Raw genomic sequence first — 24,467 nt, 5'->3', positions numbered from 1 at the left:
ATTCCACTTTAAGCCTCTGTGTCTTCGTTAAAAATATTTTATAAAAGTAGTTTCAAATAGTAGAAATACTTCTGCCAGTTCTGGGAGGTGAATGTGATCTCACTGATGCAGCAGGATTTCCACTCATGGAAAATGAAATAAAACTGAAAGAACTTGGATTTCATAGTAGCTACAGTACAGAATATGACTGTAAAAATGAAACGGAAAAAAAAAAAAAAAAAAAAAAAAAAAAAAAAAAAAAAAAACAGAAGATGGGAAGGAATCAACAGAACAGCTGATTGAAGCTGTCAGATTAATTATCTGGGTGTTTGCCAAGGCTGTTCTCTGAATCAGGGACGTTGGGATCTCTCTTCTGGGATTAAAGAAAAGGAGATAAGTATCCTACCCTGAATATATGAGCTTGACTTCTGGCACTTGCGGGCTGCTATGAAATTCTTTGTGGTGCCACAGTAAAGCAAGCACAACATTGATGAAAACAGAAAAATGGATCCATGCTGGGCAAGCTGTAAGCACTATTTATGGAGCAATGGGGAGTTACTGGCAGCTGCAGGGAGTATGGAGCAGAAGCCATGCCACTTAACTGAAATGAATGCTCACAGTGGACCATTGGATCAGCAGGGGTGAGATCAATAGTACTCCTACTTTTCCAAGTGGTTGCCTGCTTGAAATAGCAGTGAGCAGGAATGACATTACTCAAATCTTTGGGTGCATCTTGTTACTTTCCTCGGAATGAAGAGATCTCCTTTGTAGTCCTGGACTCAGTGCACAGACTAGCCAGACACTAGCTTCCCTCTGAGACAAGAATTGTTAGCTAGTATACTGGCTATTTCTAAAATTTAAAATTTTTCTTTGAGAATGTAAAATATAGGCGTAAAATTTTGTTGCCTAAAATGTGGTATGTTAATCTGTGTCTATTTTGCAAATGTAGGATTTGTGTCATCTAAGATTCACGATCTAAAATAATCTGGGATTTCCTTATTAGTCAGTGGAGTGAGAAAAGCACCTGCAGAGGAAAAATCATCTCAGATGGTGATAAATAACTGAAAGCTAAATGAGAGACTGCTGATAGAGTGCATGATCAGTCTGTGTGTTTTCAGAATCGACTGTTAAGGATTGAAGACCATTTGGAGAGAGATAATAGTCAGTTTAATGTGGACTGTGATGCCACATCTGCTAATATGTGCCCAAAAAGAACTATGCACATGGCAGAGGTTTGGCTTGTTGGCCATGACGGTGGTTGTCAGTAGATCCTTCAGATATGCAGAAGCAAACCTCAAGCCTACAAATGTGTGCATAATTTCAGCAAATTCAGCAAAACACTGTACCATGTACCTACCTTTAAATTTCAGTCATGTTAACAGTCCTGTAAGTCAGTGGAACCATTGATCTGCTCAAACACAAGCCTATTCATATGTTTTACAGGACCACAGGATAGTGGCCTGCCTCGAGATTGCCCCTTTCTACTAGGCTGGCAGGGTGGGATTTCCTCTCCCTGATCTTATCATAGAATGTACCACAATCATTGAAGATTATTTCAAACCCTAAAAAAAATATTCTATCTCTAGAAAACAGGCATAGTTTCAAATGCTTACATGAGCAGGACGTTTTCCAATTTTCTTTTTAATTTCTGTACTGTGTTTAAGGACGTTGACACCTTGACTCTCCATGATACAAGTTTACACACGCACGCAGACAGAAGTGCACAGACAACGCACACAAAGGTCTGCAGAATAGATTTTAAAGTTTCTATGTGCAATAAACAACAAAGTCCCAGTTGAAAGGGCCCAGAGTGAAAGCTGAGCTCCCAAATGAATTAGACTAAAAAAGATAACACCCTGAGGCATCTGTGTGTCTCAGCATTTAAATTATATCCCTTGAAATATGAGTTTGGACTTGGTGCCAAGAAATGGTTGAAGAGCTTTTTCATGAATATACCCAATAGAAGACCAATCTGTTGAAATGAAATGTGTCTCTAATCATTTGGTATAAACATAACATGTTTCTACTTTATTATGTAACCTTGAATCATCTTAGTCTTTTAATGAGGATTTTGGGTTGTCACTAATGCTTTACAATTTCATGGAATTATATTGTCCTGGTGTTATGCTACATGGAGAATATGCACTAGAATTTAATTTTCCACTTAGTTAAATAGATAAAATAATTTCCATGTTTCTTTAATTTTTCTTTCTTTTATTTTTTTCCTCTAAGGCCCTGTCTCATTTGTACAGATATTCCATTCAAATTACATAATGCTGAAAAACTTTTTAGCAGATTTAACTTTCTGAGTCATTTGACAATTCTTTTGTTCTTTTCTTTCTTGAATTATAGGCTATATGTTCTTTTTCCTTTTTAGGATTAGTGATTACATGGATCTGACCCCTGTAGATATTGTAGGAAAGAGGTGTTACCACTTCATTCATGCTGAAGATGTGGAAGGCATTAGACATAGTCACTTAGACTGTAAGTACTTCCATTTTTGTCAAAATAATCTGGTACAACAACTGATTGCTCCGAAAGTATTATTTATGTTACACAACTAGGATCTTCATCTTACACCTGCTTTTTTTTTTTTTTCTTGTCAGAGGTTTTCATAGAGGATGGATTAAATGTAATTCTTTGTGTGATTTATTTTCAAGTCTTTTTATAGACATATAAAACCATTTAAATATGTGGAAATAAACATTATATTTTTATTACTTGAATTTCCAGCAGCTGTTAATTTACATGTGCTATGCATTATTTTAATCCTTAAAGAGGTATTGCTTACATGAGAAACTCCCTCCCTGGTACAGAATAGAAACTCCTCCTCTGAGGATTTTGGGTTTTTCTGAGTCATAACATGAAGGACAAGAAACTGCAGCATAACTGGGATTTCACCAGTTTTTTTTGTACAGAACTGAGCTCTACTAGTGCTTTAACCACCCCATGTGTTATCATCTAAATGGCCTCATCCTTATAGCATCTAAGTCCCTGTTATGTGCACACTGGTAGTATCTGATTAGGATAAGGAGTATACAGAAGTACAAAAATGTTGCAAGAGACAAACCTTACCAGAGAACATGTGCAGTGTCTGTGTATGGGGGAAGGGAGGTTCAGCATGATCCCTTGTAATTAAACTCTTTGTGTTCCTCTTACTAAAAGCCATAGGGCCTAATTCTTTTCTTGTTGAGATCTGTTGACTTCAGTGATGGGGCTCCTGATTTACCCTTGTGCGAAAAAATACTTATGCCCATAATCTCTAATTTATCTGTGCCTGCAGTGAAGCCAGATAATTCTTTGGAAGTTTCAGTGACTGACTGAATTTATGATTGACTTTGGTGTTTTTCTTAATGCAGAAGACGAACTGCAAACTGCTTCTTAAATTCAGAGTCACAGATTTGAATAACTCTGCTCCCCCTGCATCATGTCCTGTTAACATTTCCTAATAAAAGGGCAGCAGCCCAAATGCAGCTACATTTAATTAGATTTTACAAAACCATATGACTACACTAGAAGATAGAAAAAAATGTTCCATCCCAAATTACCTTAAATGATCTGCAAGGGAAGATAGGAGGATAACTCTGACTGAAAAGCAGGAGAATAGGGACAGCTTCTATAACATATGGCAGCCAACAGCAGTATTAGGTTGTGTAAAGATTTCAAAAGTTTCTAGATTGTAAAATGTGCTTGGCATAAAATCAAGTTAGATATATTTCTGCAGAAAAAAAATAAAATCAAAGGGATAAACAAAGTAATTTTGTGTCATTTAAATTTTAAGCATTTAATATCCAGGAGAATATGTCAGTTGCTGAGAAATGAAGGAACAAATTCAGAAACTCAAATTCTTGGTGCTCTTGAAACTGGAAGTCAAAACTGACAAGTTGCACTTTGACTGCACTATCTGGCCAAGGAAATAAAAGATATTTATGACTCAAATATACCATACCACCTGGCATAGATGAACATCCCATTTGAAAAAGACCTCAATCTTCTGAATGACCACTTCTCTCTCAAATAGGATATGTATTGTGAAACATTAATCTTCAGAAAAATTCAAGATCTATGCAGAGAGTGCAGTGTGGTCCAGTATATAAGCACTGGACTAAAACTCAGGAGACCCTGAAGACAAGAATAACTTCAAGAAAATCACTTCAACTTACTGTATTCCTGCTCTCACTGTATGTCCAGTTTAGCTGATAGGATTTGCAAAATTTACAAACACAGGGATTTCTCTCACTTTCAACATCCAGCATAGCAGAGCTCATAAACTTAGCTGCGTGGCTATACCATAATTATTCTTGCTAGGCTAGTTGTTTTTTTTTTCAATAGACAGGGCTGGTTACATCTTTTATGCATATTTGTTTTCTTGCCTTATAGGAACATGATGCTCATAGAATCATTTAGGTTGGAAGGAACTCTGGGATATTGTCTAGTTCCACCTAATACTCAAAACAGGATCAATACTAATTCAAAACAAATTTTTAGCACTTTGTCTAGTTGATGTTGAAAAACTTCAGATTCTCCGCGATTTCTCCGAGTCACCTGTTCCAATTATCTTAATAAGTCTCAGTTATCATCACTGTGATTTGGGTTTTTTTTTTTTTTTCCCTCCTACCCAGTTGGAATTTCCCTGTTTTGATGGTGCAGCTCATGGCTCCATCTTTGCAGTATCCTGCTTGCAGATATGCTGCTAGGTTCCTCTGAAGTCACCTCACCTTCAGGCTAAACCAGCCTGGTTCCAGAGCCTTTCCTCACAGAGCAAGTACACCAGCCCCTGGGTGTCTTGACAGACCTCTTCTGAGCTCACTGAATTTTATCAATATATTTCCCATGGTAGGAGCCTAAAATTAGACTCCAGATGCAATTTAATGAGTGATGAGTGAAGGGGGGATAACAATTTTCTGTGCTCTGCTGGCTGTACACTTTTTAGTACAGCCCTGCTGATTCATGCTCAGCATAGTGTCCAGCAGGACCCCTTTCCACAAAGCAGCAACCCAGCCAGCCAGTCCCAAGCCTGTAACATAGCAGGGGATCTGTCCATCCCAGATACAGGGCTTTGCATTTGTCTTTTCTTGTTAAACTCATGCTCTTTATGAAAGATCCTCAAGTTTAAATTAGTCTTGGGAATAAGTGGGCAAGTATATTTGGCAAGTATAAGTTCTGCAGAAGGCAAAGGGGTTCAAATCTTTGCCCAGAGGGATGTTCAACTTCTAGCATTTGACAATAAAAATTGTATAGAAACCAAGAGAGAACAATTGTAGAACCCCAAAATACTTCATAGCAACTTGCCAATCCTATAAGATCAAATTCAAACCAAACCAGAAAGAGAAAATCCTTCTGGTTTAGTAAAACTAGAATTAGAGCTAAAATTCATGAACTGGCAAACACTGGCTGTGGAAGGTGGAACCCAGCAGAACTGGTTCCCCAAAACAGAGAGCACAGGATATTTGCCAGTACAACATAGGAAATAATTCTTGAGATCACAATGGAAAAAAAAAAACACCCAAGTAAACTAAAAAAAGCAGATTTGTGCAATATCTTGAAGAGGGCCTGGAAGCTAACATAATGGATAGAAAGCACAAGGGAGAAAACAAAGCAGGACTTGAGACAGTAGAAAACTGAAAAGGTTGTGTTTGATGGAGAATGAAACCAAAAATCTTGGTTTATTTTTATTGAAGATAAAATAATTTTCAATTATTAAAACAAGAAAAAATCCAAATTGCAATTGTAGATTTCTTGTATAAAAGAAACACAAGTAAAACTGCTATTCTGCCTATTTACTGACAATACATCATAAGGAAAAAGTAAGACCGCTACATCCTGCCTTCTCATCCAAGATATTCAAAGACATCAAAGAGAAAAACAAGCAAAAAAGAAAACATTGCACAAAATCATACAGGAAAAAAAATGAAGAGGGCTGTTGATTACTTCAGATCATAGCAGCCCATTAGAAACGTAGAAAAGCAGGCCTTGTTAACTCTATCTCAGATAAAAGAAGACAAAAGCAGTTTCAGGAATGCAGCCGTAACAAGTATGACTGTGAAGGTCTGCAAGACTATAGCAGTGACAACAGGCTTTTGTAAAGGAACTACTGCCCTAATGAAAGGTTATTTATGGTCACTGGAAAAGCTTTCATTGGCTTCAATGGACGTGGGGGTTATGCCCTAAAAAAAGCCATTTTTATGGACTAAAATTCTGAGCCCAGTGAAGTAAATAGCAAAAATTCCATTAGGTTCAAAATTTCTATTAAGAGATTTATGATAGTTATGCCTTGAATCCCTTTTGAATTAATAAAACAACATTCATACTCCGCCTGCATTTATCGCAACACCATAATACATGGCATGATAACATAAGCTGTTGAAACATAATTTTTTTCCAAACAGAAAAAAAGTTTATGGCAATTGTTTCTCTTCTGTTTCATTCAAATTTTGAATGATCATGCTTTTTCACTAATCTCTCAGCCAATTTTTTTGTGTTATAATTCTACCTTATTAAGCTCTTTCCTGTTTTAAAATGGTTCAGGGTTTCAGGAATTTGGGAGTCTTCTTATTTGTTCATCTTCACAATGGTTGTTGAACAAATTGCTGGTAGAATCATTATATAAATCAAGTCTCCCTCACAGAGGTCATAATTAAAATGTTCTCTAGTCTAACAGCCTGTACACATCCAGTATCATGACCCAGCTGTTGGCTCAGCTAACACACAGAAACTGGCTAAGCTACAGCAACTTTTGTTTCAATCCAAACCCTCGAAAATTACAGGTCTGGCTGTACCCTGGCACAGATACAGTCTCTAATCCTAGCTCTGTAACAGAGCTCTTCATTAGGTTACATGCCATGAAAGAGTTGTAATTGAATGTTTTGTGTTTCATAGTTATGCATCTAGAACTAACAGCCTAGAAAGACCCCTCATGGGGTTCTACTTTACCACTTGTAAGAATGGGGAAGGTGATAGGATCCTCTCTATTTACTTACCACTGCATAAAAGCATTGCCAGACTGAAGTGTGTGTCAAGCATAGGGCAGTTCAAACACTTTCACCAAGCCATGAGTCCCTGCATGAGTAGAACTGCCCTTGTTCTTATGACATCAGTGAAAAAAATCCCTCATCTTAAAGCTAGCAGGATACATTTGATGTCAAATCAACACCAGAAATCAAGCAGATCAATGAAATTACTGTTGTATCAGGTCTTAGCACTCTCTATAGAACACAGCAAGGGCAACTGCTGCTCTCGTGAGTATGACGCTGTGCATATGTGCTTCCCTTTTTTTTGACACTGTTATCATTCAGAAGTCTGTAACAGCCCTTTTTTATAAGTTCATTTCATGCTAAGAATGAGTGGATGTCATATGCAGTAGGAGTATGGATCTTCTATTGAATTGTAAAAAATGAATGATCTTCATTGAACATCAAGTACTCGATGTTACTGTTCAATGAAGGTCATTAAGAAAGCAGCAAGGAAGGATAAAAGTCAAGACCTCTGAAGGCAACCATGAATATATTTTTGGGCAAATATATGATAACATGCCATTATTTCAAAATTAATATATTGTTTGCAAGAACACTGTCACAAGTACATGCTAATTGGTATTGGTATATAATATGTGCTTTTTCATTTTGCAATCCTAATTGAGATCTGAATTCAGAAACCTGGCTCTGACAAGAAAGATACTGTTGTTGCCAGCTATTGCTTAGAAAATATCTTCCTCTTTCTTCAGGATTTGATTTACAGCTATAAGAAATACAATTCCTCAGGAACAGTGAGCCAGGGCAGTTCATTTCCCATAAAGCAAAGGTCTCTGATGAGTATGTTTGGTAGCACTCACTCTCATCTACTTTATCTGGTTTCCAGTGGTTAGAATAATCCAGTCTTTCTGAAAATAAACTATTCCACATTCACCTTTTTCATGGCTCCCCTATTTTTCAAGGAATATTACCCCCTCAGTCTGCTTTTAAATCAGTTATATATTCATGATTTCTTTTATGTATGTTCAGTAGAAAAAAATCTATTGCTCTACAAAATATTGCTTAGTGGTTTAGCCTACCAGCTGTAGTTGAACTAACCCTTTTAACTTATGCACATCAGCTATAATTTTTTATTCTCTTAATAACCTCAAACACATGAAAAACAAATAGAATGAGTTGATAATTTCTAACAGTAAAATACTTCACATATTTTGCTATCATGCTGTGGAATAACTCTGCAATGTCAAGTAGCTCACAATTAGTAAAACTGTAGGGGGAAAAAAAGAAGTGTTTTGATCCTGAGGAATTTTTATCCTAATCAGATCGAAATTTCAATGCTCTTGTAGTGCTTAATATCTTCAATAACCAAAAAAATCAAACTGATTCCAATGTCAGTTTTTACATTCCAGGACTGAAATAAAATGCTAAAATATACAAATGAATCTCATGTTTGTACAAGTTTATTATCATCACTGGAAAGCAAGATTGATTCTAAATTAGGCTGATAGAATGTCAGGCTTTAGCTATTTCTTAAACTAAGCCCAACTGGCACCCTTATGACAGCCTAGTGTATGTTGTTTTCAAAGTATTGCAGAAGTGCTGGTCTGACTACCTGCACAATCTTTCTCTGTGTCCATAGTATAGGCCTGCAAAGATTTCTGTATTGGACACTGGCACCCTTTAGTCCTTTTGGCTGGAGCTGGTGGTGATACAGAAAGATGAGAGAAAAGGAGATAAGAAACTGGAAGAAATGGAAGCATGTAAAGAAAATATTTTTTATTTTCAAATGATGCAAAAAAGGATCATGGACTTTGGTTTTAGCACATGCCTAATGTTTGTTTCTTAGTACTAATGAATCTTAAGGTTACTACCCTAGAGTGTGTATTGTCATGTCTTTTAGCCCTGCTTTGAAATCCTGAAGATGTTGTGTTTGCTCCTGCAAATTCTTCTTTGGGTTACATGAGATAACCTTGTCTAGCCTTATTTCTTTGTCTGTTTTTTTGAACAAAGCCAGGTACTTTAGAAGAAGGGGAAAAACAGTCTGCAGTATGCAATTATGTTTGCCTTGTACCTATGTTTTATACACTATTAACTCATGGCTGGCTCATTTCTTGATAGGTGATGCTTATATTTTTGTGTGTGGAGGACAGTTGTTACTATTGTAATATTTGGTGGTCTAATTATCCATTAACCATAAAAATACTCAGAAATCATTTTTAATCCCAAGAAATTTCCAATCTTTATAATATTTTGTGCCTCAGTTTTTCAAATGCAATTGTTTTTTCTATTGGACAAATGTTTTCTGTATGTAAAGTAGATAAGTGTTTATCAGGAAATCCAATCTTTGGGATAGTAAACAAGCCAGAAAACTCAACAAAGATTGATCTTTAGGCTATTTAAATCATTAGCTGCTAAACCTAGTTGCGGAATTTTGCCTTCTGTAGCTTAGCAATATCCAGTTATTCTGAAAGATGCCTCAGATATTATTTGCATCAATAACCCTTTTAAGTTAATTCCTGATGCTGTTTGATGCTATTTCATCTTCAAATTAAATCTAATACAATACTTATTTAGTACATTCCCATTTCAGTTTGTAGGCTTTCAATTGTATCTTCCATAGCTCATAGTTGAAATTTGCACCCAAAATCTCCTATTTTGACCTTAAAAGTGTACATAATACCAGCTGTATAAATACATGCTGCATTAAGGAGTTATAGAGTGAAGATTGTGCTCTGACTTCTGCTAGTAATCTCTGTGTTTTCCAGATTCTCTGTTAATAATTTTCTGGGGTCTTTTTAAAGTTTTTTTTTGTGCTCAAAATTTCCAGCCCCAAAAAGGAATTTAGATTCTGACATTTTTCTTGTGATAAATTGCAGAAGCATATGTTAAATAGCAAAGCCATGGGAATAAGGGACGTTATTGTACACATCCAGCAGCTCCTCCTTCATTCTGTCCACTAAGCTATTTCTGTGCTTTTTGCTAGAGGATGTAAATGTATGCCATTTTTAAAAAGGACAGAAGTACTTCAGTCACATATCTTTCTACCTTCATCATTGAGGTTCTCTCCAAGATTACCGAGATCAGAAGTTTCCATCACCTTGTAGTCTAAATCAGAAAGTGTGTTGCCCCACTGTAAATCCAAGAATGGATTAAGGATTTTGCTTGAAGTTTCCTAGGCTGTGAAATACCCCCTCCTAAAATCCTTCAGTATGATGGAATTGTTGCAGACTTCTCCAGGATTTTAGAAACCTGTTAGTGCTGTGGTCTATTTCTCTTCTTTTTATTTTTCAAAGGTCTGCACTGCTGACCTTGTGTGTCTAAGGGAGACAGTTTTCAAGGCTGTAAGGATAGGAAAACAGTAGCACATATCAAATGTGTGGCAGTAGGTCTTATTAGCACTCATTTGAAAGAACCTGCATAAATCACCTGAGGCTTTGCCATCCATGTGTCATGTGGTGGGTCCATGTTGGTTTTGATGCCTGATAACCTATAAAGTGTGTGGGCTGGTACAGGACTTTGCCTCAGTCCTTTGGAATGTCCTTCAAAACACCTGAACCTTTTAATTCAATGTCTATAGGTTGCTAAGTATTGCTTCTGAGGTCATAAAGTGCATAATTATTCCAAAGTTCTTCTATTTTTATTTTTATTTTATGAAGTTTTGTTAGGGTGTTGTTTGTTTGTTTGTTTGGTTTGTTTGGTTGGTTGGTTTTGGGGGGTGGGTTTAGTTTGTTTTTGTTTTGGTTTTGGTTTGGTTTGGTTTTTGGTGGGTTTTTTGGTTTTTTTTTTTTTGTTTGTTTTTTTGTTTGTTTTTTTTTTTTTTTGTTAGCACTAAGCTATCTTATTAAAGCCCATGGACAAAGGTGGAAATCTTTGGGTTTTTTTTTACTTTTTACAAGCCATCTGGTATAAAGGGACAGTATGTTTCAAAAACATCTGCTGTCAGATGTGAGATGGTGATGCATCTCTGTGATGGTTAGAGGGAGTTTGAACATTCAGTTGTGCCATACCACCATGACACTGATCTCTAGAGATCAGCCTGAGGAAATCACTCATTTCACTCAGCCCAAGCACACAAACAGGGACTCTGTCCCAGAAATGAAAGTATGTTTAAAGGAATCCTGTCCCTTGAAACAGACCATCTTTAACCTAGGTAATTCAAAGATAAAATTAATTTTGCTGCCAATCTGCTTCCATGAATCTTCAGTCTCTTTTCCTGTTTTTGGGAGATGTAGTTATGTATAGTCTGCAGATACATTTGTCATGGAAAGGGTTATATTCTAAAATCATTAATCTTACATAGGTTGTCATATGGTGGACATTAATGTTAGTGGAGAGATGGAGGACAGATTTCAGTTTCTTGAGCAAGCAAGGCCAAATTTCTCCTCTGATGTTGAGTTTTAGTAGCTAAGGGCAAAATTTGGATCTGGGATTTCATTTTCCCCTACAGTTTGAACAGAGAGTTCATTAATGATAATGGAAGTTCTGTCTGAAGTTGGTGTTCAAAGCAGGCTTGGGTTTCTAAACGACCATTTCAATATTAACAGAAGAAAATCACTTTATGACAGGATTGAAGTCATGGGGAGAGAGACAAATCATGAGGGGAAAAAAAAGTTAAGAGAGAAGAAAGCCTAGAGAATCCTAGGTAGAAAAATCTACTGTTCATTTTTCAATCCAGTATGTCATACAATAAACTTATATCATTTGCTTACATCAATTTTATCTATAGAAACCACAGAACAGTTTTCTAATATGCATGCCATAAGCTTCCATTGAATAGTGCCTCCAGCAATACATTGCATTCCATTTGATCAATACCTACATAACATTTTGAAATAAACATCTTACCTAGAATTATATAGTCTTGTTAATATTCATGGTTATGCATAATTTTAAAGTTGCCATTTCAAACATTGGGCTGTGGGAAAATGGTATGTTATAATAATCACAAAAAGAAGGGGGGAAGAAAAGTGCCTCTGTTATTCAAGTAGGAGATGATGATTTCCATAGTGCTGGGAAACACTATTTTTTGTGTCTTTGCTTGGTTTTAATAAATTTGCACTTCTACTGTGAACTGATGTAATGTAAACTGATAACATAGAATTGATTTTTAACAAAATGTCTTCCTGGTCGTAATCTGAGATAATTTTCACATGCAGCATGCAAGGCCTTCCTCACTGTATTTGGCAAGTTACAAACTTTGATCTAATATGAATTCACATTTTTTAACAGTTTGACTCAGACCGCTTTTAACATTTGCTTTTCTGCAAAGAGGCAGGAAAAGTATTGCTTAATCTTCAAGCATTCTTAAGGTTTCAAATTTTTCTAAATGCTTGATTAAGGCTCTTTATTTTTTTTTCTGCAAGGTTGTTGATACTTAATTTTACCTAATTTATCACGTATTTATGTATGTAACATCCCCACACTGGAAGATTAAACAGTATTTCAGATTGCAAAGTAAGCAATGTATCGATTGCCATACTTAGCATTTTTAGAGTGACTGTAGATGCTTAAAAGAATACCCCGGTGAATGAAGAAGTTAGGTGGGAGCTTCAATATCAGTGAGGTACAGTTTTCTTTCATGATCTTGATCTGCTACTTCCTGCTTATGGTAGGAATATATGAATTTATGTTTATAAATTCATATATGAATATATGAAATTATGTTTAAGCCTGCAACTATTACTCTCTGATATTCATATCAGAGTAGCAGCCAGGTCTGTCAGTGGTATTGACACGATAGATTGCTTTCTACCGTGTGCTAAAAAAGATGCTCTCTGTCCAGCACTCAGGGCTTTCTGCTGTCATATGCTGTGAATAAAATGCAGCTTTCTAAAGCCTCACCAAACCAGTGTTTTCTTAAAACAGTTCTCATCTTTGGAATTTGCTTTAGAAGAATTCTGTTGAGATACAGTAAGTCAGACAGGGCTGGTAAGGAACTGTGTGCAATGAAGAGAAGCAGAGCATTGCCCACAGGGACTCTTGTAATAGGAAGGTGGCATTCTTTACCAAGCAATCTGCTCTGAAGGCCTTGCTTTTGGCCCACTAGGTAGAGAATGCATTTGCACACTGCCCAGGCTTAAGTCCCCTCCTCCTCCTCACTCTACCCCATATAGTAGATCCAAAATGGAGCTGTTTGTGGAGAATTACGTAGCTGACATATGATTCCTCACCAAATGTCTACAAGTCTTCTATCATCTAGCTCCTAATTCTGTAGCGAGCATCATTTAACATTGCTAAATATTTTTCATTACTAAAATCCAATTTATGGATACCCACTATTTTAAACATCTAGGTCACTAATTGCAAAATCTATAGGAAAGTCCTTACAACATCAAAGATTCACTTGATCCTCAAAGCCATTATAAATGGACAACTGTCTGTGTTACAGGCAAATAAGGCACTTAATGCACTCTTTCTGGCTGTGATGCTATTTTTCCTGTGGGTTTTGAAAATGACCTTCCTGTAAGCATCAAGGACTGTAACTTTTCAGATAAAGAAACTTGTTCTTGTTTTAAGTCTATGCCAGGTTCATTCCCCTATAGCCCACAGTTTTCAAAAGCAGAAGAAAAAGTAATCCAGAATTAAAAAAATAAAAACCCCTCTGTTTCCAGAACGAAGTTACCCTGTCAGCTTGCCTTGGGCCTTAGGTGGAGAAGTGGAGATTAAAGAGTCAGTATTCCTTTTCATGTTTCGTCTGCCAGTTTTGTGAATGTAGAAAGAGTACTTGTGGCTGCAGCTAAGTATCCGACTGTAGTATTAAGTACGGCAATTTCATCCTCGTGCAGTAAATTAAAAATATTCTTATAAGTTTACCATGAGAGGACTACCATCCAGTCATTGATAAAGGTATTTCAAGGAGAAGGGTGAATAGCACAGCAGATGTAACCTCAATATTTTCACCAATTATAAAGAGCCTCTTTGTGCAGCTGTGTGAATATGTAAGATGATCTCATCATTTCCTATTTACTCAATACTTACCTGAATACGCAATATAGTGTAGCTTTTAAATGCATATGCACATGAGTAAAATGTCCTTTTGTAAGAGACTTTGCTAAAAGACTGCTTTTGATACACAATTTCTTCATCTCCTCTTCAAACTGAATTAAGCTACTTCCTTCTTTTAAAACACAACTCACTATTTAGAAGCTTTGGCTTTGATTTCTCGGAACAGCCTTACAGGAAGAAACTATGTTCTTTTTCTATTTGTAACCATATTTCTGAAGACAAACTTGTACTGATTTATTTTAATTTTCTAACAGAAATAGGTTCCTGCAAAGAACACTGACTGTTTCTTCTTTTTCCCCCTCCTTCATTCCACTGCTACAAGAATATTGCTGTGCACAAAGCTACCAAGGAATACTGAAATCCCTCTGTTGGGAACTGTGTACACAGCAATATATTCATACTTTGAGAAATAAGTGAGGGGTTTTTTTATTTCTTAGCATGACATACTGTGCACTTCTTGCATGCCAACCACTGAATTCAAATTGAGGAACTAGGTAACATTTCAGCAAATTTTAATCAGGTTTACCATCCACCATTTTAAGGAATATATCTGTGCAGCTGACATAAAGGTCACCAATTTTAAAACATTAACCCTCAGTTAGTCTCTTTGATTAAAGGGTTTGTGTATATGTCTGTCTTTATGTGTGTGTGCGTATATATATAAAATTATATAACCCAATCCAGCTTAATCCCATCACATGCACCATGCCACCAATCTGGTCACTAATCTCACCTTGTCTGCCATACTGGGTACATGTATAACACAAATAGAAATATAAAATGATTTGCACTGCTCAGTGAGTGAGGGATTTGCCTGAAAACAAAACATCCGGAGAAGTCAGGATGTAATCTTCATGGCATTACATTTACATTCAGTTTATGCTAAACTGAAATGCATGGTCTGTTGCTAGTTAGAAAACATATCTTCACAATCAGAGCTTAGAGTGGAGTGATTCTTTGCTTTCATTTCTTCTCAAAATCAGGAACTTTATTAATGGACTCTCCATACCTAAAACTTGAAGATCTTTAAAATGAAACTGGGCTTTACTCACTAAAACTAGTTACCAATAAACTAGATAAATTTCCCTCCCTCTTGCCTCCTTCTAATTGCTTTTTTTTTGATTCAAAATTCTCATATAATTTCTAAGTTGCAGGTTGGCAATGCCAGCAGTTAAACAATACTGTAAATTAGAAAACAATTCAAATTTTTTTTCATTATCATTTTCTTTCATCACATTTAGAAATCTCTTTCCAAGGTATACTGGGAATTTTCAGAACTGAGCTGGGGGTGCCTAGTGCACTCTCACAGGAGGTAACAACCAGATTTAGCAGCACAGTACAGCTTGCTTGCTGAAGAATCTCTTTATTGAGAGAATTTTTATATTGAATCATGGGACTTCCTTTAGAGCATGGGCCACAAATCTCTTATATGAAATGTGCTTTAGACAGATGCAGCAAGGAAAATTCTGTGTATCTGGTAATATATCTAAGCTGGCCAAAAATAGAGTGGGAATTTGCAGGCAGATGAACTTCACGGAAAGTTCATTTTTAATACAGTATTTCAGACATTCTTTGGGTGTATTCTTTGTACTTGGGAGCCTGAACTCTGAGAGTAGATGGGTTGTATATAGCTCTGATGCATGGAATTCTCATTCCTAAGAAAGCAGGCATCTTTTCCTCTTTTCCATAGTTCTGAAATGAATGCTCTGTTCAGTCCATGACACAGAATTTTCCAGTGATGCAACAACCAATATATAAGTTACTGAAGGATGAAGGAATTGTCTAGGATGACCAAAAGAGCTGGAGAATCACGGACCTTATGACTATCACTATGAATAACTGCAGTGTGCCCTTCAGTCACTGGCTAGTGACTCACCTGGTACTTTGATTTTCAAATGTGTATGTGGACAGTTGTCCTTTGGCATCTGTGTAGCATGGTAAACTCCTTAGATAAAAACTGTTCCAAGGAAAACAATAGTGTATTTACTAGGTACAAGTGCAGATGGATTTTACTAGTTCCTGCAAGCAACTGTGGGTATTCATGTTTCCAAAGGAGAAATAGTATCATTCCACACTTGTGTGCACATCAGTTTTACACTCAGCTGTAAGCAGAGTATTTTGAATGTCCTGTTTTACTGAAATGGAAATGCCTACCATAATCAAAACTTACAGCAATGCTTTTCTTCCCTCATTCTTCATAACTGATAAAGTTGGGCTAATTTATGTGAGATTGTTTTCTAAAGTGGTTTACAACATTGGTTTGACAGAAATGCTGTGTAGTCAGTTCAAGTTTTATCTTTATTCTGCTGTATAATGAGGTTTTGAAGACAATGAATTATCATAGCAGAATATTTAGAGCTTGAAATACAAAAGTAAAAATTTAGGGAAATATTGATGTCTGCTAGAAACAAACTTAGTTCACTAGAGGCTGCTGAAAAACAAAAAGACACAGATACAAATATTTGTTTATATTAGAGCTGAACATGACTTGCACTTCACATTCACGTTACATGACACTATGTTACATGCATGTTTTTCTCTAGTAGTTGAAAAATTGCAGTGGGGATTGGGGGATACCTCCAAGGTAAGGAATCATCACTGTTTGTATGGCTGCCTTTGTAAACATCTTTTTCTGTAGATATCTGCTGTACACAGATTTAGATATAGATACATTCACATGTATAATTGGGGGTATAGGCACTTGGTTAACTTGGAAGCTCCAAAGTGTCATTTGTCACTTTTATGGTAGGAACTTTTACTGCCTTTAAATACTTATCCTTTCCCAAAGTGACTTTTTTCTTTTCTTTCTACAAGAAAAAAAAAAAAAAAAAAAAAAGGAAGGAAAAGGAAAAAAAGAAAAAAAAAAAGAAAATGTACTTCATGAAACTATTGTATATGAAGCACTTATTAGCCGTAATTAAATGGACAATATGAATTTACTACGTCTTTAGGACTCTGGCTTGTTCTGGTTTAGAGCAAGATGATTAATGCAAATACATATTACTTGAGATAACCATTTAGCAGCTAATTTAGCCAAATTTATTACAGCAGTTAGAGGTTTTTCATTTTAGCAGACGGAGACAAGGACATGACAAAAGCAGGCGGTGAATGTGAAGGCACACTGCCCTCTAGTGCACGAAGCTTTGTGGGAATGGTGAGGAATGCAGGGAGGGAAAGGGATCCAGCACCAGCCGTGCCTCGATTTTTGTGCAGTTTACGGGTTTTATAAAACCGTTCTGCTACCTTGCACTGAAGGATTTGTCTTTCATTCCCTTCTCCTGACACGGAAGAATCAGATACAAAACAAATCCGTTTCAACTTGGCAATATTTTGGCTGAAGTATTACTTTAAACATCTGTATTTTTAAGCCGTCTTGCTGTGAGCATCTAACAGCACCGTTTCACATTACTGATTGCTTTTACTTCTTTCTGTTTCCTAGCACATTTCAAGCATCAGAGAGAGCTGTCACTCTTTGGCTCTAACCAAGCCATTCTGTGCCTCCCTTAGGCCTCTTTCTCAGCCTGTTGGTGGATTTACTCTGCTCTGGTAGAAAGTAAATTCTCCAAAGACTTTTCCCCCACTGACCAGTGGAGATTTGGTTCATCTGAGAACTGTAAATTCTGTTTGACAAGATCAAAGAAACAGATGTATAAGTTCAGTGGTTGATATCGCCTGCAATGAGGAGAAATGATCAAAGCAGCAGGGGTAGAGTATCTTCCCAAACCTTTCAAATATCCAGAATCTCAAAGAGGTCTACCTAGGAGCTATGAATAAATCACATATAAATTTGCCTCTTTTTTTCCTTTTCTTTTTTTACAGTTTGACATTGAGTGCATTGAAAATGTCCACACAGCAATAAGTATTCCAAGAACCATAGAGATCTGTAGGGTTTTTTTTTTTTACTTTTCTTCTTCCACTGGAGTTTCCAAAAGCAGATTAAAATTATACTTTAAAACTTGTAAAAAGTGTGTCTAATTATACTGAACTTCAGATCCTGTTTGTCATCTCACTGCCATTAAATCCACAGGAAGCCAAGTATCTTCTGCTTATACTTGTGTCACGTTGTACAATGAAGGTCATTTTACCACAATTCTAACATGTACTCTATCTTGCTCATGTTCTGTTTGTATTTTCCTGTCAGTGCTGAATAAGGGTCAGTGTGTAACAAAGTATTACCGCTGGATGCAGAAGAATGGAGGTTATATCTGGATACAATCTAGTGCAACCATAGCTGTCAACGCCAAGAACGCAAGTGAGAAGAATATCATTTGGGTCAATTACCTCCTTAGGTAGGTCTCCCAGTCACTTCTCTCGCTTCAACTGCTGTCTCTGTTGCTTGTCTCTGTCAGTGAGAGGTCTAGGGAAAAAACAACAGCCTAGTAGAGAAAGTTAAGAAGAACTTTTCATATAGTCCTCGTCAAAAGCCATGCCATTTTGTTATAGTTATTGAGGCATCTGTCGTATCTCTGCACATAAGAATATTCCTGAATTATTATGCTGCCTCGGTCTTGAAATAAACCCTCCACTATTTTATTGCATGCCCTGAAATCTACTCAATGTGAGCTCAAAGATAAAAATTATCCACACCAACTTTCAGTAGCTGTGTTATAAAATCTGGTGTGAAGTGTTTGGCACTGTTTTATTTGGATATTAAAAATGCAGGAAAGCAATCTGCTGGTATGGCAAAAAAAGTTATCTCTGAAAGGCACTTGCCAGTTGACTCCAGAGAGAGGAACTTTCTCAGGACAAAAAGGCTCAAACTACTATGTTGTTCCTATAAGCATCAGATAATATTCACACTGAAAAATGCAACATAGGATTTAAAAATAAAAGTATTATACACAATTATTTTAAGCTATTAGAACTATTTTAAATAAAAATAGTAGTAATGGCTTGAACGAAAGGCTGTTCCCTGAGAAATTCTGTTTTACCAAAGTATTTTTAAAGGACTGGTTTCAGAGCTCAAGGGAAAACCAACAGTCACTGAGAGACAGTGAATTATAAACCTGACCTTTCTCATCTGAAAATACCTTTCAACACATTCTGTTTTGTGAAAATGTTCAATAAGATTGGGAGATTTTCTGTTTCATTCCAAAGCAGAACAAACAAACAAATAAAATTTGAAAGCTTGAGATTATCATGAAATGCAATTGTCATTTTCTGGCCTGTTCTCCTTTTAAGTTGCTTGTCATGGTTTGTTACATTCCCTTTGATGCCATGAGAGTTCAAAGTGATGTCTAGGGGTTAGATTGTGACTTATTATGCCAAGTCCAGAAAGCCCTGAAGAGACTGTGCCTGCCTAAACTTGCATGTTGAAATGCTTTTGATTCCCCTTTTTGGGAAGGGAAGGAAGCAACCCTTCCTTGGAAGGGGAGCATTGAAGGGGTACTGTGGGAAGCCTTGCACAGCAGTGGAGTTTTCACTGGGACTTGCAATTTTTTGGCCTGATATGATTGAGCACAGACTTTTCAGAATATATCCTTATCCTGCTACTTTTTTGTCTCTTTTTTTTGGAAGTGTGAGGCAGAACACAGCATTTCAAGAGGTCCAATTAAGGCTAACAATTCTGAGCTGGAAGAAGCGATTCACTGCCCCAGTCCTTAACAGGGCTGCAAAATGCCCAGAAATGTTCTCATATTTCCAGTTCTAGCTGTAAAAGTCATCCATAAGAATTATGAACAGCTGCCTGAACATGCTGTCCCCTTTGCTGCTTTCCAGACAATAGGTGAACCTAGTCCACAAACATCACACAAAATAATTTTCTCTACAAGCAGAATATACCAAACAAACAAATAAACAAACAAACAAAAAAAGGAAAAGCAGTGTGGTCTTCCCCAGGTCTCTTCCAAAAGAACCTGATTTTTCTAGTGTATTCCATTCACCAGTCTGTTAGAGAAATATTAACATCTTCACTGAATTTGTATTTTTAATTTAGATTTCTCCTTGAACTGGAATTCACAAAAGATCCAAATGTCCAAATAATATTTTCATAACAGATTAAGGCATAATTAGGTCTACTCTTAGCAGGAGTACTGGTCTGTATACATTTCCATGCATTAGAAAGTATGATTCAGCTGTCTGTAAAAGGATAGACTAATTATAGTGACAGGGAGGATTAATGCTGTTCTTGTTCTAGCAACTTGTTATTCACAGTGTGAAAGCCCTCAAACATCTTTTGCTTGGAGGAGGCAAATTTGGGGACTGCCCTGGGATGCAACAGAATAAAGTGACTTTGTCAGGACAAAGCCATAAAGATAATTGTAACATGGCATCTCAATGTGAACTGTGTGAACTCTGAGTTTTCACAGTACACTCTAAGAGGCTGAATATGAGCATACTGTCATTGTGATAGTGTGTCAGGCACCCCCAGTGCTGCCTCGTATTGTTCTATGCAGGACTGGACTGTGGATTTTCCATTTTACCAGACTTGAATTTGAACAGCATGGAAATGCTCACCTATTCAAAAATTATTAAAGATTTTGTTATTTTTAATATTCTCTACCACTTTTGTTTAGATATGTCTGTTCCCCTGCATTTAAGAAAGGAACACATTTTAAAAGGTACAAGCCAAGCAAAAGCATAGTGTACTAGGAGTTTTTTCCACTTCTCTGGCAGTGCAGCTTTTTTAGATTGCAGTCATGTTCCTTGCTAACAAGTCACAGGTGAGCACCACATGAGCAGATGAAGATATGATTATAATGGGTGTGTTGACAGTTCTTTATCCCTAACATATGCATCTTAACATGCACATGTGCATCTGTCACATAGTTAGAGAGGTTGTTTTTGGTTTCTTGCTGATGTGGATGTATGTGTGCAGTGTTTAAAAATATGTAATTTATTTTATCTAATTTTTGGCCAGATTCTTTGGAGCAGTGGTCACTTCTTTAGCCCTAGCTGAGCACTTTAATAACTTCATGTATGATATGCTTGATTGAAATGTGGAAAACAGGAATGTTGAGAAAAATAGGTATTGAAAGGACTCTGGCAAGGTTGATAGAGAACATTTCTACAGAGATAACTCTAATAGACAATGCCAGTGGGAGAGAAACAGATTAGAAGAGTTAAAATACTCTCTCTGTCTTCCCAGGCACAGTAATGGGATCGAAATCGAGATATTTCATTGTTGGATGATTACAATGTAGCTTTACTGCTAGATATCACACAAGCCATGATGTCCCACTTCAGCAAGGATGCTTTGATAGCTCTAAAACTTCACTAGAATCAAACAAGGTTTAGTACCTGGTCAATAAAAGTATTTGACTGCAGAATTAAAATAAACCTTCACAAAATTCCTGCTGTGAAGCTCTGAAGCCAAAAATATGTGTTTCTGTGTTTACTCTGCTATTCTTCCTGTTCTTTGTTCCTGAACTTTGATATGAAAAGATGAAAAAATCATGAAATTGAAAGTCATCCAATTGTGTTTATATTTGCTGTATCCTCTTCAGTAACCCAGAGTATAAGGACACTCCAATGGATATTGCACAACTTCCTCATCTGCCAGAGAAAACCTCAGAATCCTCAGAGACCTCTGACTCTGAATCGGACTCAAAGGACAACTCAGGTAACACACATGGTGTGCCTCTACACACACAAGAGGTTCATATCATGAAAGCCACATGGTCAGCTTTCCAGTTGCTTTTACTTCTCAAGTATTGTTCCATTAAAACAAAAAAAAATTATATAAAATTAAATTGAAAAACACTAGCAAAATCTTTTCATGACCTTAGCATTTCCATTTCCTCAGAATTTCTCTTCACTTTCTTCATGCATTCTTGCCTACATAGCACCAAACTAAATATTTGATTTCCCAGGTATGCTTAAGGTATTGTGCCTTGTGCAGGGGTCTTGGGATTGCAACTGTTGGATAAAATTCAAGCTCTTCTCTTTCCAAAGTAGGCAGACATTCTACAGAGAGATCTCCACTGCCAATCTTTACGACTCCTTTCCCTCCAGGAACACATTCTTCAAGAGTCTCACTAGGGGGCAGTAAAGATTGAAAAATTTGAGAGTTTTCTTGGGTTAAAAGTCATATTTAATTAAAATGTGTGGGTTCAAGAACTTGTTTCTAAGCTCTTTAAGTCTGAGACTTCATCTGTTTTTTAAAAGCTGAGTGTACTTCTCGAGTTCTATGTGTAAATTAGTCCTACAGATGGTCCAGTGCACAGATGGTTCACACATTCCCTGTAAGTTTTAACAGTGGTTACCTAGGCATAGGTGCAAATCATCTGGCCTTGAAAGAAGTGTGTTTTCCTGTAGCCCAAGAAGTAAAGATGTTACTCAGCTGTTCTATGTAGGATGGATGGATGGATGGATGGATGGATGGATGGATGGACAGATAGATGATTTTTCTCTCATGTCTATGATAACTACCAAAAACACTCTAAAGAAAATGGATCACTATGATATAAATCAAGAAAAAGCAAGAACAGGATCAGGCTTATATTATATTATATTATATTATATTATATTAATTATATGGCTGTTCTCTTTCATCTTTTGCTTTTATTTGTTCTCCTTTGACAGCTAGGTTTAAGTCAATGTGCAGGCTTACTGGCCACTGTCATTGGGAATTTCTTCATCCATTCCCAGTGCTTCCTTTATGCTGTCTTGTTCCTAAATAGCCAAATAACACTTATGTGGAGAACAGTTTGCATTTCCCACATGCACTGGAAGTTTCTCCAGGTGAGCACATGAGAAATAAATGTACGTTCATGACTTCTAAGGCTGATGCAGAGCAAGACAGCATTCCAAAGGTGCACAGATATTTACTTCTTTGAAGGAGATGTCTGGGGGTCTTGGAAGACAGAAGACACAGGGGCTTGTTTACTACAAAGGAATTGAATAGAAATGCTGAATGACTTGAATTCAGAACAGTATTTTAGAGGAAATCAGCAAGTTCAGTTCAAGCTAGGATATCATGCCAGGCAAATATTACGTAGCTTTAGACCACCTCACTCTCAGACCACTCTTCCCCAGCTAGAAACCATAGCCTTAAAAGAAAACATCTTCAAAAAAAGGAACAAAAAATTGTAGGACAAATTCAATCCTAGGTGGAACAAAAAGCTGGATGAGACTTGGGGGTTTACAGCCGCTACTTTTTTCCTATAGGTTTTATTTTTCAAAAGGAAGGGTCTCTGATGCTGCAGACAAGCAAAAGTCTCACTAAGTGACTTGCAAAGTGCAGTGTCCTGAATGCTCAGGCAGCTGTCCTGTCAAACCCACCTTCAGCACTTCTGGGAAATAGTTTGGTATTGACATGGCTCCAGAAGTAACCAATATCTTTAGAGGCAGACCAATCCTTCCCCTCTCCACCTAAAGCAAGGATATTGAAAAGGGTAGTACTTGGCTCTGATGAGTGAAAAACGTCTTTTATTAGGCAACAAAAGATTTCTGGCTGGTCTGTAAAGGACGGGGTTTCCTGAAACCCTTTTTATCCTTTCAAACATAGTGTGATAATGGAGCATATTTAGTCTCAAAGCTGCTTTGGCTCTCCGAGTCCAGTGGGCTAGAGTGTTTATCTCACCCGTATTAGAATTATAATTAAATGAATTCAGGCAGGAAGAGTGACAGCTTCTCAGTGCTGTAGCTGTGCTATTTTCAATGGTCTTCAGATGATTTGGATCAATCAAGAATTTAATTTACTGGCTGATTTTTTTTCTGTATTTTTTATACTTGTTTTCCTTCAGGAGAATATAAGAAGACAGTCTTAGCAACATAGCAAAATTGTTTTAACAGTAAACTGGTTTATTCATTCATTTTAACTGGTTTATTCATTCATTCAGATTTATACACAAGTTGCTTCTCCTCTCACATGGGAGGAAATCAGCAGTAATTCTGCTGCAGCCAGAGACTTTATGCCACTCCAAAAGTGTCAATGGTCAGAGGAAAATGAGATGAGAGTACTAGAATCTTCATTAGTAAATAGTGCTATACGTGGATGCCTGCCCACTGTAGGAGAGCATGGATGTGAAAGAACAATCACCAGAACATAACGGTGATAATGGGATTGTTCACTGACTCCTCTTTGGATGGCACAGCTACAATGCCACTGTGGTCACAGCTGTCATCATGATTCTTGTCCAGTGAGCAGATGAGAAGGCCCCCTCAATCGAGGTGCAGCCATATAGCATAGGCTTCAAGTGCATTAACAGTCCTGAGTCAGAGACATTAATGGTGATCAAAACTCTCCCAACACAATACTGGAAAAGAAACCCATGCAGCTCTATAGAAGAGAACGTCTTTTGCCAAAAAAAAAAAAAAAAAAAAAAAGTTAAAGCAAATCCAATCTCATTGGTAGGTAGAAATCTGGACTTGGATTACAATATTATGTTCCTATTGCTAATTCTTTGTTTCACTTTCATTTTGCTCCAGAGGACAATGAGAATTCAAAGTCAGATGAGAAAGGAAACCAGTCAGAAAACAGTGAAGACCCCGAATCCGACAGGAAAAAGTCAGGAAATCAGTCAGATAATGAAATGAACTGTAATGAGGATGGGAACAGCTCCAGCAACC

At 36.9% G+C, this 24,467-nt stretch overlaps 1 protein-coding gene across 2 annotated transcripts in view; it reads left to right on the top strand.

Moving 5' to 3' along the window:
• NPAS3 (neuronal PAS domain protein 3) overlaps positions 1–24,467 on the top strand; it is a 597,540-nt gene that overhangs the window by 568,926 nt on the left and 4,147 nt on the right. For both annotated transcript variants that reach the window (XM_053946205.1, XM_053946206.1), the window contains 4 exons: positions 2,357–2,463; positions 18,097–18,244; positions 21,401–21,516; positions 24,327–24,467. The exon at positions 24,327–24,467 is cut by the window's right edge and continues 4,147 nt beyond it. In XM_053946205.1, the coding sequence (XP_053802180.1) occupies positions 2,357–2,463; positions 18,097–18,244; positions 21,401–21,516; positions 24,327–24,467 (512 nt within the window). The remainder of the gene's footprint in view (positions 1–2,356; positions 2,464–18,096; positions 18,245–21,400; positions 21,517–24,326) is intronic.

The sequence above is a fragment of the Vidua chalybeata genome, chromosome 6 (genome assembly GCF_026979565.1).
Source record: "Vidua chalybeata isolate OUT-0048 chromosome 6, bVidCha1 merged haplotype, whole genome shotgun sequence".
NCBI classification, from domain to species: Eukaryota; Metazoa; Chordata; class Aves; order Passeriformes; family Viduidae; genus Vidua; species Vidua chalybeata.
The sequence above is the reverse complement of the archived record's forward strand: the minus strand, read 5'-3'. Positions and strand labels throughout refer to the sequence as shown.